This window comes from Lutjanus erythropterus, chromosome 21, assembly GCF_056507025.1.
Source record: "Lutjanus erythropterus isolate fLutEry1 chromosome 21, fLutEry1.hap2, whole genome shotgun sequence".
In the NCBI taxonomy this organism is placed as follows: Eukaryota; Metazoa; Chordata; class Actinopteri; order Lutjaniformes; family Lutjanidae; genus Lutjanus; species Lutjanus erythropterus.
In genome coordinates this window covers 29211135-29227574 of record NC_139337.1, presented here as the reverse complement: position 1 = coordinate 29227574, position 16440 = coordinate 29211135, and the positions used below count along the sequence as shown (strand labels likewise).

At 42.0% G+C, this 16440-nt stretch overlaps 1 protein-coding gene across 1 annotated transcript in view; it reads left to right on the top strand.

The window, feature by feature from the left end:
* Positions 1-16440, top strand: part of drosha (drosha ribonuclease III) — a 136380-nt gene that overhangs the window by 80573 nt on the left and 39367 nt on the right. The window contains exons 24-25 of the mRNA XM_084747144.1: positions 9047-9091; positions 13902-14059. Coding sequence (XP_084603270.1) covers positions 9047-9091; positions 13902-14059 — 203 coding nt within the window. The remainder of the gene's footprint in view (positions 1-9046; positions 9092-13901; positions 14060-16440) is intronic.

Below are 16440 nucleotides of genomic sequence, written 5' to 3'. Positions count from 1 at the left end.
CACCAGTGTCAACAATATTGGGTTTCTCATCACATGTGCATTCTTCAAGGAGGCTCAGTGGAAAAAAGAAAAAGGCTCTGCTGGCAGCATACACTGCTGGACTCTGATCTATCTGGTCTCTGATCTACCTTCTTATCAAACCAACGTTGGCCATGAATCCCCTCCAACCTGCCAGTCATGGCAGGTGTTTGTACAGTGACAATACTCTGTCTAGTCCAAGTTGCATTACAACCAAAAACCTTTTAAGTGCATATCAATAGTAAAATCACAGACATTAAATGCAGCCAATATTCACAACTCTCCTGCAAAGTTCGGACCATAAACTTAATAAAGTCCAACTATGGATGCTGAGGGAACATTTTGATCAGATTTAATGCGACTGAAAATCCCAAGAGAAGTTGTACAGACCAAAGTTGAGTGATTTTCAACTTTGCTTTGAAACTTTTTAGACATGCAGATTAAGGATTGAAATAGTATGGCTTGTCACCCCCCCGCTGAATCCTCCTGATGGCTGCTTCGTCGTACAAAGCTGAGAGGAGACAGATGGACTCAGACCAGAAAAGCCAAACACCAGCCGGGTGGTATGATGGGTGTGGGGGTGGGGAGAGTTGTGGGGCAGACCAGAGAGATGGACGGACAGAGGGAAGGAGAGAGAGAGAAATGTCTGTGGTCTGCAGGACCACTCGAATCCTTCTGTATTGCTAGTTTAACGCGTCAGAATGGGTCTTCACACAGCACATTACGAAACTAATGAGATGCTGTGCAAAAACTGAAGGACTCTACATTTTTCTCTCACACTCGGGAAGGTTTCGCTGCTCCTATTTGTCGGGATGGTATTCCATTCACACATGGGCGATCAGTCCCATACCCTCCTTTTCTCTCTGTAACAACAGGACGCCGGCTGGTGTCTCTCTTTTGCTCCCTCTTGTTTTCTCCATCTTTCCTTTCCATTTTTTTCCTCTGTCTAACACCCCAGGATGTCATTACCCCCACAGATGTTTCGCTCCAGTCCTCTTATGACAAGTCAACACAAAAGCTCCACAACTCCGGAGGTAGAATTCAGAATTGAATACCTAAAACAAAGCACGCATGTAATTTCCACCTCAAGACCTAGCCAGACAAACAGTGGCCCCAGTTTTTTTTCCTCTGCCTCTGTCTCTGTTATTCCCTAATTGGTATGGCATTCATGGCTGGAGCGCAACAGTTATTTCCATCCACTTGTTTTTCTCTCAACACATCACCTTTGCTGGCACCGGTTCCCAAACAACAGGGCTCTTGCAGAGGATGGAATCTAGCTTCATTGCACACAGACGCCCAGAGGAAACAATAGATGCTAATTTGCTAATGACATTACTGTGGAGGTTATTAAAGCATCAGCAGACAGGCAGGAAGCATCTTCTTCAGGGGGAGCTGCTCGATTGCTCCCAACCTGGACTCAACAGCAGGGCAATATTGCAGGGAAAGGATGTTGATGTGACTGTGCTGTCCTGGGGGAAGTGCCTCTTTTGAGGAGCAATCACCATAATGATGATCTCACTAGTTGCCTAACGGCTAATCTGTTGGCTTTTATTAACACCATCACACAGGCTTACGTGTGCAAATACGAAATGTAACAAAGGTTGCTGTGACAACTGAGATGGTCACCATGGCGCTGGGATGGTCGCTTTTGGTAGTATGACATCGCAGCCGCCTTCTCTACCAGTGCCAAAAAGGGTTTTAAGAGCAGCTTACTTTCAGCTGCGTCAAGAAGAGAAGGTGCAAATGATCTGTGTGCAGCTTGAGTTTGACACCTAAGTTTGTCCCTTAAGCAAAATATTTCCCAGACTTTTTAATGTCAAGCTCCCAGTAGATGCACATTAGAGCACAGGACCCCGGTCTGTCGTTGTTTGTTTGAAGATTGTCAATCAGTGATCAAACTAGGATCACTGTGAATTACAGTCAATCAAAACAGGCAACCCACTGTCTTCCCTTTTTGTTCCCACCTCCAAAAAATGTGATAAAAGGAAAAATTCCTTTTGCTTGAAACCTCCTACAACCCATGCAAGGACCCCTGTCGGTCCACAGACCCCAGTTTGACAACCGCTGTCTCCTTGTCTTAGTGGTTAGACTGAGGCTTTAAAGGCAGTTACTGCCTTCAGTTACCATGTTTGCAGATAGCATTATTGTCAGTTTTTAGCTGTCTTAGCTAACACACTTTGTGAACCTGTGTTAGCTAGCTTCTGCAAAAGTGACAACAAAGAGAAAAAGATGTTGAGAATGTAATTCTCCTTGAAGAATATGGAAAGCACAAACATATATTCCAAAGTAAATTTAACACAGCCATAAAAAAAAACGCATAAGCACACAATGTGACAATATAGCTTATGTTTATATGAGATAGAGTTATGTTGATGTTTGGCTAGCTAGCTACAAAGTTGCTTGCTAATGTCAAATCTGTGCTCTCTAAAAAGCTCATTAATTTTGATTCTGGTTATCAATTCCTATGCAGATTTCACTCACGCTAGTTTCAAGTTAAACTGTGAAGTGCAAACACCTACGATACAGCGACCAGGCTATCTGTCAGCTCCTATAGACATGCAAATGTAGCAAACGCTATGCTACAAAATGCTTCACAAGGACAGGGATACACTCTATAGTAAAGTCGCTGCAGTAAACCCCAAAATATTGAAGAAACCAGAAAAGAGACCACTGTTATTATGGTAATATGTTTATGCTAACATTAGCTCAGTATTTCTGATGGTAACATTTATCCATGGTATTCCTCGCAGTCTGCTGTGACGAATGCAGGAGAATACTCAAAAAATCTGAATCAAGATCTTGATACTTCAGTGTATCAGTATTTTCTCACAACCCTAACATGTTGCACAAATTATTTCACTTTTTTATACTGTAGGTCACTTAACATTTTCTCATGAAAATGGTCACTGAGGACCTTATAGCAAAACCCGGGCAAATTGTTGGAGGTGAAAAGGTTTTCCCCTCAACATCTTCAGGAAAACCTTACAGTGATTTTATGCAACTCATTTTTTCCTCAAGAATCCTTAAATTTTCATCCAAGTGATTTTATGCAACCCTGCACTGAATCTTTCAACCCTTTTCTCACCCTGTTTTGATGTTAACACTGCCAGCATGTGCTCTGAATTGATTGCTTTTGCAAAAAACTGTCAGTAGATCAGGTCTTAACTGCATTTGATAATCATGGCTTTACTCTGATATTAGTATGGTCTCTCAGTGCGCCAGTAGAGTGTGCTAGGCTTACATGCTCATACGGATGAAAGGCTGGCTGAAAACTCCCTCCATACTAAGGCCACCGCACTGACTCGCAGCAACATTAACCCCTGTCTCTGTTAGGTGCATTCAAGCTAGTTCACAACAAACACAGACCATTCATTTGTATCCCTTTTAAAAGAACAATCATGGATTTTAGTCTCTCTGAGAATGAGTGTTTCTATTTTCTATTGCATGAGCCCCAAACATCTACACTTTACACTCAGCCACTCTTTACCCCTTAAACACCTAAATACCCCTCTCTGTTCTCCCTTGATTTCTATCTGTGTGCTTTGTCTTGTGACAACTGCAGCTAATATTTCCAATGTTTGAATGAGAGGGCAAATGCCTTCCACACTGTGTCCTTGGTTTGGTAATTGCTCGGAGAATGAATGTATGCACACATTCACCAGCCGTTTTTCCATTCAGGTACGCCCGTCTGCCCACACTCGCAGGAACTGTGTAAAAGTTGTGCTCTCCGCCTCGACTATAAATCGCACGATAGACTTCACCAAAGAGTCGACATCAGTTTTCCCATATTGGAAGATCACCTTGACCAGTCGCTGAAAGAAGCCCTCCGTTTTGGACTTAGAGCTGCTTTTATGTTGGTATCGATCAGCGACGCTATCTCTTATTGATTTCTCTGCTGCACTACTACGTTTGATGGATTGATTGGCAGCCTGTAGCTAGAGACCAATTTGTCAAGGAGCATTGGACCTTGTCAGAGAAGAGCACCATTATGTCCCAATCATGGATGGCCAGCAGTCCCAGGGGTGTGCGGGGGGTAGAGGGTGTGTGCGTATATGTGTGTGGGTGGCGGTGTTGCCTATTCACGCTTGGCTTGCGAGCCCACGAGTGTGTGCAAGAGTGAGCCTGCATCTCGTCTCCCCTGTGGGTTAGAGCGGCGCTGATTGAAGCCCACCTTAAAACGGAGATCATAGGCGGTTTCACCAAGTTGCCTTTCATTTTGCTTTTTAATTTCAACTCTCATTATGGGTAGGCCGTTGACATTCAAATAAACATGTTTGCATATGTTTTTCTTTCTTTTTTTCCTGTTTGTAGCGCAAGAGCTCCATCCTCCAAATGGCTGTGATTCAGCTGCTGCACATGATGATTTGTGCCCCCAGTAATTATACCTTCCTCGTGCTGGGAGAGAGAGTAGGGAGAAAAAAACCTGTTGTTATTCTTAAATCCCCACTCGATGCTGGCTTAATCATTGTCTGCCTTGTCTTTGCAATGGCTGTAATTGAAACATTAGCTGTTCTGGTCTATATACAGCATGTGGGCGGATCGCGTGCGCCCTGTGGACGGATTTTAATCATAAGCCTTGATCACAAGCCGAAGCAACTTGTGTGTACTTGAATTCCTATCTTTGTTTATCGCTTTTTGGCATTTCCTGTATCTCTTCCCTTTCTGCATGCCTGTATGCTTGTGCGTTTCAGCTGCATCACTTTCATGTGTGTTCGACAGCAATATGCGCGGCTGAAAAATCACTACGTCGAAAGCAAGCGATCCATTAGCCAGCGCTATTGACTTTCCTTTAAGCGATGCCATCCTCCACAGCCAAGAACCCATGTTGTATTCACAAGCAGGCTCCGTGTTGACTTGATACCTGCTATGTACTTAGTGCTTTTCAACTCCAGTCCCAGGCTAAGAGACAAGCAACCAAAAGGAAGCATTTGCTCAAACGTATTGACCACTTTCATGAATTTTTCATTGGCTGCTCTAGGCAATGGGTTGCCAGCTCGGTGGGTTGAGAAGATGAGGCGCCCATTCGATGCCGCTGACCACACACACAACCCCCCCGTGGGCTAGCACCGCATTTTAAAGGTTTATCTCCTTGAACCTTTTAAACACCTGAGTGATACTGTACTTTAGAGGCCCTCGCCACATCTCTATCACCGCTATGACTCATCCAACATTAGACCCCAGGCCCAAAACTGCTTCTGACTGGCGTTGTCCTTGGCAACAACTTGAGCCACAGCTTATACTCCCTCCCTCCTTCTCCCTCTCTCTCTCTCTCTTTCTGCTGTCTATTTCTGAGCCCGTGTCTCTCTGCCAGTCGATCTTGTCTGGTTACTTCAGAGCAGGGTTGAGGAAACATGTTGATCTTGCACATATTTCTCCGCACAGGCAGGGGAGGCACGGGGAGTCCGGCACTGTCAATGTGTGTGTCTCCAGAGACAACACACCTCTCAAAGCCAAATCCCACCAACCGCAACACCCCTCGCCCCCTATGCTCAAACCCACATCCCCACCCCCCACCTTGCTCCCCAGTGGGTGGTCGATATACAGACCTCAAGGTCTGAAAATGAGATGCTGACTCATTTGCTGTTGCTATTTCACCGCTCACTATTGGGGCTTCTGATGGCACCTGAAAGCGCTCGGCCTTGGAAACGAGTGTCCCCATCATGGAGCCATCTGTGGCGCGTTGTCACATTCTCGTTTTTTTCATCCACAGCAGAATCATAAATAATTAAACTTCATTAAGAGTTAAATTGATTCTTAATGTTGAGAAACAGAGCTGCTGTCTCTGATATTAGTGAAGAGTGGGTTTTCAGTTCCATCAGCACACCACCAATAGGGTTGGGTCACTTTCTGGTTTTGATCTGGTCCTGTTTGGAAAAACAAAAGATGGAAGTGATCAGATCCAGTCTATCCACATTCTGATGTAAGTTCCACAATATCATGCGCATTCTGTTTGAAAATACAACGCTAAATAATATGATTCGAGAGTGAAGCAATGCTTCTACTCAGCAATAAAAGGAAGATGCGTTCGGTTAAACTTAAACTCTTAGCAATGCATCATGGGAAATTATGCAAATGAGGGCCATCTCTCCTTGCTCATGTAAATGCCACAAGCCACAAACCTACAGTGCCCCACAATGGTTGAAGGATGGCATTATATTACACAAACTACACAAGCTTTCCAGACTTAAGGTAGCTTCAGCTTCATTTAATGTTACCACTACTGCTATGTATAATAGTAATAATAATGGTTGGTTTTTACAAGGGCAGCTTTGTTTTGTTTCAGTCTCACGGCTCTCTTTAACCCATTTCCAACCACAGCATGCAGGAAAACATCTCCAATAAACCACCTATACACCTTACAATAAATCACCTGATAGCAGACAGACAAGGTTGGCAACTAGCAAGTAAACATAGTGGAGTATTTAGCAGCAAAAGAGCCAGATCTACCCCTCAGGAGTTGGGAAAAAGTCAAACAAAGCTGTTATTGACCAAACTGTATGTTCCTGTGTTTCCACAAATGTGACTTAAAATAAATGCTAATGCTGCTTCATATATGCAGGATAGTTAGCTGAATAAGCTAACAATTTACAACTACAATGTGATAATATGTCAATATTGTGTTTACAGCCTGTTTCACTGCCCCCAAGTGGCCAAAAAATCAATGAATGCGGCTTTAATAAACATGTTTGACCAGGACAGGCATTGTTAACGGGGGCCGAGGGAGCTACTGTATGTTCCTCGTTAACTACACTCATCGTTTCGACAGTATTTTATTCTGTGGCTCTAATAGACACACTTCCCAGACTATTATCCCACACATCTATACAAATCAGTGGTGTAGAATAATAACATATCTTAACGTGTAACTCACAATCCAACAGTCTGTTGGCTGGCTGGCCTTCAGTAGTTTACACTAACTAAAGCATTTTATTTTTTTCTGTATATGTTATCTACAGGTTAAAATGAGATGTGTGTGTCAGTGTAAAGGTTTCCTCTCCATCAGAATATCCAATGAAACCTTTAAGTTTTACCGTCATGTCACAGAAGGTGGCAAGGCTGATGAAATTTAACAAAAGGAATGATTAAATGCTTAGAAATCCACCTGGTAGTATTATTTTTTCGTTCTGAAGCTAGAAACGTAATTATTTGTTGAACAAAAGGCATGGGAATTGTTAAGATTTTATTCAGTTCAGTTCAGTTCTTAATTGATTTCTGATCAGTCTTCTGTGTGGGAGGAAGTAAGCCTACACAGGTTTTCAGCATCACCACAACTGTTTTATCATCTCCTTTATCAATACACATCCATTCTGAATATTTGAAATGCTTTCAATTCTCAGTTTCCACAGGATCAATACATTGGTACCAGCTGCACTTTCTCAGGCTCTCTTCTCTCCAACAGGAAGTTGACGCCTCCTTTGACTATGGTTGAAAATAACACAACTTAAATGCTGCTGTGCTTAAGATACAGTACCATTATCTTTACTTTATTTCTAGGAATAGTTAATTAGATTCTTTAATTACTTTAAAGGCCTGATATAAAGATTAAAAAGTAATGTTTCTAAAAGAGTGAGGTTTCTCATTGCTGTGTTAAAGCCTTGTTATATATGTATGTCCAGTAAATTCCAGTATCATGACAAAGCTCCACTGTTTACTGTTGTTTGATTAGGAACTGCCTCTCAACTGGGGCTGCACAATTAATCGCAAAATAATCAAAATCACAATATGGCCAAATGCAACATCCAAATCAACAGAAATTGCATCTGCAGTTTTTTGATAAAGGAAAAATATGTGACCAAAAAGCATTCTGATGAAATCCTGTAGTGCTGCAGAGATGCTCTGGCCTACAAATGTTGTTCTCCAGATGTGAGAAAACATGTCTTCAGATGTCACATCATCATGATTTCAGTACTTTTTTTCTGTGAAAATGAAAATTGTGATGCACAAATGATCATTCCCACCCAGTCGTGCAAGTCAAAATAACACAATATGACTTTTTTTTACCATGCCACACCATGACTCCCTCTTGTTCCAGAGCAATTAGCCTACAGTTAGCTGTTAGGCCCCATTAATGCTGAAAGGTACATACCAGTTTTAGAACAACTTATGCTGCCATCCAGACAACGTCTTTTTCAGAGACGTCTCTGCTTATTACAGGAAGACAATGAAAAGAAACATTCTGCCTGTGTTCCAACAGCGTGGCTTCGTAGTAAAAGAGTTCAGGTGCTAGACTGACCTGCCTGCAGTCTAGACCTGTCTCTCACTGAAAATGTGTGGTGCATTATGAAGGACAAAAAGACCCCGGACTGTTGAGCACTGACAGTCCTATATCTAGTGAGAATGGGAAAGAAGTTCACTGTCAAAACTACTACTACTGCTGCTACTCTATTCAATCGAATATAGGTTAAAAAGTTTTTGCAAATCATTGCATTGTTTTTATTTGCATTTGCACAACGTCCCAAGTTTTTTGGAATTGGTGTTCTATGTTTCTGGCTGTATTTGTGTTTTTTTTCTAAATAGTTATTTATAATTATGAAAAATGACAGTGAGAGTTTAAAGTTTCAGTTTCAGATATTTTATTGTTACTGTAAAATGTTCTGCCCCAATTACATATCTTTGTGACAAGTGTTAATCACTTTTGATGGATCGCTGCAAAAATGTGTGTTTATGTAAATATTCTATATACTAAAGAATATCACATCATATTTTAAGATCACCAGTTTCTTACTCCCTAATATCTGTATTCGCATCAGCCCCAAAGATCCAGTATCAGTCTGTCCCTGCAAACAAGTATTTGGGGCAGTAATTGCTACCTGGGGCGGTTGGGGAAGTTATAAATAGCATTTTGCAATGTTGAAATTTGCCTTGCATCTGTAGAGAACTGTATCATTTAATTATAAATATTGCAATCTTTCTCTTTTTTTTTAACAGTTTATTGTTTATTATTGTGCTGATTTGTACTGTTCCTGTCAGGATGATTTTTTTTGTAACACTGCTCGTCTCTCTGTCCCCCCCCCTTCTGTCTTTGCAGAACCTACGGGAGGTCTGGCTCAACTACCCACCGCACCCCCTGCAGGTTGGTTGAGATATGTTTTATTATTGATGTTTATTTTGGCTAGGTGCCTCTCATTAAAACTCACCTCACCCCCAAGACACAAAAGCGTTCTCCCATCTTTGAAGTTTTCCAGCCTGAATGTATGTTTTTTTTTCTTCTGTGTGTGTGTGTGTGTGTGTGTGTATGTGTGTGTGTGTGTTTGTGTGTGTGTTGCAAACAGAGGTGGGCAAGCTGTTAGTTATTTTGCCTGAGGCTGACTGAGTTCTTTATAGCTGTCACAAGGCCCCCAGTAGCCTTCCACTAGTCTCCATTGTTCTGCTCCCGTGTCGCGCTGCTCTCCATTTTGGTGGAGACCCTAATCCGCTCTTTCATTTACGCACTCTCTCTTCCTCCTCGCCATTGCTCCTTTCTCTCCTCGCCGTTCTCCCCCTTTCCTTCATCGTGCACCCTCTGTCTCTCAGTTCTCCCCCCTCTGTTCTGCCGTTCTTTGCTTTGCATGATCTGCCCAGAAACATTGAACATGTCAACAGTGTTTGTTTGAAATTAGGATTTGGAAGAAGAGATCAAAGATGCCATAACAGGATTACAGTCCCGAATCACATGGGGCCTCCAGGGACCGTCAGGCATCCTTCTCTCTGATGTGTTTGTGTGGAGAAAGTGTTTCTTTGTGTGTATGCCGAGACTCGTCTTTAAGCAGTTTATTCTCTTCATCTCCCTGCATGCACATTGCGTTTCTGTTTACATACATTTGTGTGTGTATAGTATATGTATGTATGTTTGTTTTTTTCTCATCTTTGCCTCCTCACCCTGTACTTTTCATCCCAAAATGCTGAGGATCCACAAGGCGCCTGGATGTTTAAGCTTGTCAGTGCTCAGAATAAACCTGTAGTATTCAGCAGTCTGTTTTCCCGGCGAGTTGCACGGCGGAGGCCCCAGCGGTGGGCACCCTGGTCGGGGTGGAGCCCCGGGGTCAGCCCTACAACAGCTCTGTGGTGCGAGGGGAACCTCCACAGTGTGCGGCATGGGTAGTCATTAGCCGCTTCAGAGCTGCGGCCTCATTACCACACACCGCGCGTGGCTGAGGTTTCCTCTGGGTGGTCCCCTGCCAGTGGGGTAACGCCTGTTAAATTGTGCCAACCTCACGGTAGCTCCATAGCATCCTGACCTTTTGTCTTGAGATGATATCACCTAAGCAGGTTCACACAACGGAAAAAAAGTCTTCCCCTTTATTAATTATTTGTTCTATAATCGATGGAGGCCCCTCCCTTTGGGTTTAGGCAAGAAAATTACGCCAAAAATTGTTGCTGAGAGGTAACAAGGTGTCACTGAGCTCCGCTGCCCACCAAGACGAGGATGACAAAACAGAGGTGAAAGAGGAGAGCTGCGTTAATGAGATCTGAGTGGATGGCGATGGCAGCTCGCCATGGCGTGGGTAATTATGCGTACACTCGTCTTTGGCATACACGCATACATTAGCCTTGCCACCGACGTGCCCTACAGAGCGCGGTGGAACGCTTCAAGGCACCTATTTGTGTCTTCCGCGTTCATGTTCGCTCGATCCGCACCAGTGCATCATCACCCCCTGGCTCTCCAGAATAATTTACCAGAACGTCATTTACGTCGAGTCTGGGTTTGGAAATTTTTCCTTTGGTTTATTGGGGAGATACATGAGTGTCAGGCTTTTTGGGCCTCAGAAGACCTCGCCTCTGATTCTGCTTTCTGCCTGGACTGAGCTGAAAGTGATGCTTTGAAGCCATTTCAAAAGTGTTTTTTTTTTGCCTTTTTTTCATAACTGCTGTTGATTTTTTTTTTCCTCCTCTCTTCACTTCGTTTGAAGCCTTGCTGCTGGCCATTCCCCCTGAAGGATAGCTAGCGCCTATGAGTGCTGAACTCGTCAGATGCCGTTAGTTGTGATGCATGACATTTAAACCCCCTTTCGTTAATTAACAGAGGGAAAAAAGGCTGAAATGAAATGTTTCTTAGGACATATTGGAAGATGGAACCATGACATTACTGGCGGCACTCCAATTAAAATACTGAGTTTAAAAATACATCTCTGCTCTGCGCACTGGCTTGACATGGGAGACTCTGAGAAAGCTGTTTACTTGTCATTTCTTCATGAAAACACAAAGAAGACACTGGAAAATGAAGAAACTGTCCATCTCTCCCTGGAGAGCTTTGAATGTAGCTTTTTTGGAGCACTTTGATGGCTTGCAGCTAAATGAAGCCAGCTAAAACGGTCAATTGAATGTGCTTTAGTTTCCCTTGAATGTCCACGTGAAATTATGTGGCTCAGTATTTTCTGTTTTCCTTGGGAAAGATGTCTTGGTCAAGCTTACAGTTGTACCACACAGAGACCAATTAGATGTTTCTAGCAGCCTAATTAATGCACCCATAAGGATATCTCTTGATTCAACAAACATGCATTCACATATTTTCTTAGTATATCATTCCCTGTACTAATGGGCACAGACATGAGCAAATACTGCAGTTAAAGTGAGTGGCTTGTTTTGCTGAACCCATCCACCTCTGAACTCGTACAGCTCATGGTAAGAGCACAATCCACAGCGCCCCCCCCCCCAAACTGCAAACTATTCTTTCAGGACATATGAAAGTCTGTGATATAGCTCGCTTTAGAGGAAGCGAGGCAGCTTACAGTACGACTGAGTCACTGCAGATATTAATTGACCGTCTGAATCACCAGATTTAGCGCGCGAGAGGGAAAAAAAACAGAGCTGTTTGACTTAAAACTTAATGACGAAGAGATTCCATCTGCCGCAGATCATCTGAGTTTGTTTTGAGGCGGAGTAAAAACACACACTCTAAACAGGCCCTCAAGCAGCGCATACTGTAGAGGTTCACTTCATTTAAGGAATTTATTTGATACTCTTATGCGGAACGACTTCATTGAGCAAGTAGGGGGATTTTTTTGTGCATGTGTGTGTCTGATTCAGGGAACCTTGAAGCGGTCACACTGGTTGTTACTGGGCACGTTTGCTATTTTGAGACGAGATTCTGTCCTTCGGTGTTTCTTCTCCTTTTTGGTTTGGTTTAATATTGACGTACTTGCAAAATATATTTGATAAACAAACAAAAACAACACATTCAGTAGCGTGAAGACCAAAAAAAACATTAAATAACATAACATAATAAATAGCACTGAACATAGACCAGATGTTATGCATAAAATTATACAAAAACAAATGATTTCACTCCCTAAAATTACAGCCGGGGGCTCTATTAATTTTGGCCTAACTTCCTATTTTATTTATTATTCTCATGGTACCAGCTTGCTGTGCAGGAACAGCTAAATGTAGCATTTTATTTACCACTTTCATATGCAGTATAACAGTGATGCTTCTGAAATAAAACTGGCTGTGATCTGTACTGTTATGGCGAATATGTTTTTTATGTGTTACATGCTATTGCAAATAATGCATATTAAAAATATGAGACAATTTGCTTATCTCTAATTGCTCCAGTTCATTTAATTAAAAGCAGATTAACTCAGTTTGACTCGTAAATGACACCACATGGTCAAAAGTTCGTCGACGCCTGAGCACTACATCCATACATGACACGTGACGCTCCCTAGATTTCAGGACCTGTGGCCTCGTCTGGGGAGTGACTCATCAGGAGTGCTGGTTTGAATTATCTTAAATCAGTCCATCCAAGATGTTGCGATGTTAACATGGCCATAACCTTTGGACAACTTTGCAATTTTGTCCAATCACTGCAACTTTTCTGTAAAATTGGACCAATCATTGTAGCTTCCCATGAGTTCAACCAATCATAGCAGTCCCCCATGCAAAAGTCATATATGTACGTCTCAGTGAATTGGCTTAATGTTTTATTACAGTCATCGTTTTATGAAAATAGCTCAATGTGCTTGTCTTCATTTACAAATAAAGCATATTTTGACTGAGTTTGTGTATTCCTGAGCCGTTTTTGGAAAGGTAAGTTGCCTTTTAATTTTTGATTGATTATACAAAAAAAGCACCTTTTTTTGTTCCTGCAACTTCTTTGTAAAAAAACACCAAAACAATCCCGAAAAAAAGGTTGGAGGGACTGTTATTTTCCTTGTATTTTACATCCCAACACTGCACACATTACTATACAACTGTCAGCAGACTTAATGTAGTGTAGTCATGTGTGGTCTCGACTTATTGTACTCCCTTTGTGCCGGGTCGTGACACTCTATGGTATTTTGGTAGTGTTCATTTTTCTTTACTACTTTTGGGTAGACTTTCACACATGTCAGTAGTATTTTTGGGTGGGGGGAGCATTAATCCATTTTTGACTGATTGATTTGAGGTAAACAGGTAGTACTAAGATGTTTGGCGTGGCATCATTTTGACTGGTGTTCTCCTCTGTGAGGGGCAACAGCAGGTTCTACCAGAGAGTCCATTAGTTAAAGCTGACTGGAGATTTGAAAATATTATCCCGTGTAATGTGTTGTTATAAATAAGTCATTTATTGAACATTTTTATCCAACATTTTGAAAAATCAACAACTATAATAGAGTTTTGCACAGTATTTGATGGTGTTCTGTCTTGGAATACCAAAAGTCCTGAATGTGGGGGAGTCAAATTAGACCTGGTAGCCACTGTGCTTGAAATCCACCGAGGGAAAGCCTGTTGGAACTGAGGACATGAACCCAAACAATGAAAAACTCCTAGACAGAAGTAGACAAAAGTATTGTGATAACTTCTAGGAATGCATTTTAACAATACCTCTGCTCTGTAATGACTAGGCCCCCTTGCATGCCCACATTTTTCATCACCAAACCAACTTTTGTGCTGTTTTTTTTTTTTTCCCCCTCCTTGTCCAGGTTCAGGAGCCTCAGACAGACAGGCAGCTCATCGAGACATCTCCCGTCCTCCAGAAACTGACCAGCTTCGAGGACTCCATTGGAGTTTTGTTCACGCACGTGCGTCTTCTGGCCAGAGCCTTCACCTTGAGGACCGTGGGCTTCAACCACCTCACCCTGTAAGTACGGTCAGTGTTTGTTTGTTGATAATGGAGTTACAGCCAATTAAAATGCAAAGTGAGGCGCTAGTTGGCCAGATGTAATTTGCAAGGATGCTGCAGAACTCGCCAGACTTTGTCTGCTGTTCCCTTCAGAGGTGATGAGGCATGATGCATTATAATGTATAATATGATCTGAGATGCTGGGAGTTTTATCATACGTTGAGCATTTTAAATTGTTGGTATCTGCTGTGAATGCAGCAGCTCCCTCCTCCCACATCATCATCATGTTTACCCCCTGCAGCTTATACATTTTCTGGCTGTCGTCACTGAGACTGCCTATATAACAAGTGATGTCACTTTCTAAGTAACTCAGTGACAGATAGCTGCTTTCAACGTTTTCTGGCCCAGTGCCTAATCCAACGGGACCCGTATTCCGCCTGTACCCGTGAGGCCATAACCCCAGTGCCTCGTGGGAAATGGGGTTTTGATTCACTGAGTTGTCCAAGGCTGAAGGTTTAATATCTTTTCATTCATTGCAGCCACATCTCTTATCTGGCAGATTATTTTCTCTCGCAGTCGTGCTTCTGTCCACCTTGTCAATTCATGGTTTCTCACTTAAATTACCATTATTTTCATGCAGATTTAATATAGACTGCATTGACTTTACAGAAAATACCGCATTTTGCTCTGTTTGGGGGAGAGATACTTTTGGTTTGGAGTTGCTTTTCTCTTGTTAAATGCAACATTTCACACTGATGCTGTGGTGATGTAAGCACTGACATTGGAAATGTTTTTTTCCTCTCAGCTTCTGCCGTATTTGTTCAATAGCCAGTAAAGGCACAAGGTCCTGCAGAGATTATTTAGAATTGATCGGGCTCGGTCTGTTCCTGGAGTTGTCATCACTAGCCATGTTTCCATCCAAATGTATTGTAAATTTTAACCAAATTTTGGCTAAATCTGCAAATGAAAATGGGAATGAATGCTTGTTTCCATCCACTACAATTATGTGATTATTAGGAGTTCAGTCATTGGGATAAGCAGGAGGTGGCCACCAGTTCTCTATTTGGAATACCGTTCATTCAACATTAAAGAAGAGGACGCAACAGGATGACTTGAGAAAACGCCAGCTAACGCAGCTAATTTTATCCAGTTGGACAAACCATTATCCCACTGAAGAAGAAGAGGGCACAACAAGATGACCTAAGTTAAAGAGCTCCAGGCCAAACTCCTCCTCGACTGGTGAAAAACAATTCAGAAAACGCAATGGAGATATGACCTTCCTGTCTGTGTATTAAGTCAAGACAAAAGATGGCCAGCGTGAAAGAGATGTGACTAACTGTTGGGCCATCGTCCATCACAATGGCTGACAGTCATCGTCGACTGAGCCCTCCACCTTCATAACATCATGATTTAAAAGCCCTCTGTATTTTAGGTAGTTTGTCTTTTTCAGAGTTGCCGCCCGAGTTCTGTTTTTGACACGTGGGAGAGGAAATAAACAGAAGCTGTTGTTGCTGTCCATTGCTCTGCATGTCCATGTTGTATTTATTATTTATTACCCTTTTAGCTCCAGCACTGATATCATCGTCCATCACAATGTTTCACTGTGGGCATCACACTGTGGACGTCATATACCAATCCGGTGGACATCATCCAACCCATACACCAACCACAATACAGTAGACAACTCACAAACATATGTTTGCTATTTTAGCATTAAGTAAAAATACTTTATTAACGTTACTTTCTTTATATTTTTTCTTTCTATTTTGTCTATACCCAGAAATATCACTATTACAAGGTCTTGCTTAGCTTCATTGTTTACCACTGTAGAAGTGCAGATGGATGACGCACACTGTCTACATACATACATCATGTATGCATCATACATACATACATCAAATCTGATGTCATAACAAGTTTCTAAGATGCTTGTCGCACAATGTGGCTGCAGTAAACTTATAAGACTGCTGAAAGCTCACAGTTTGCAGTAAGACTGCATGATTCTTGCTAAAATATGAAAGTTGAGTTTGTTTTTCCAACAAAAACATTTATTGCATTCTTTGATGCTCAATTTAAGAAAAGCATCATCCATCTTACCCATCTTGTCTAGACAGACCTTTAAACAGACAACGTAAACATAACATATATCAAAGTGATGGCATTAAACCTAAAAGTCTCTTGTAACAAAGTCTTTTTTCCTCTCTTACTCAAGAACGTTTAATCAAAGCGATGGACTTAAATGCTGCAGAACATTAAAAATAGAACGGCAGTTCACTGTGTAACATTTGCCTTTTGGCCGTTGTGATTTTGTGATGTGGTTTGCTTATCCTATAGGAGCGAATGAATCATCATCGTTTAGAAACGAGACTGCACAGATGTATGAATTTTTATGATTAATC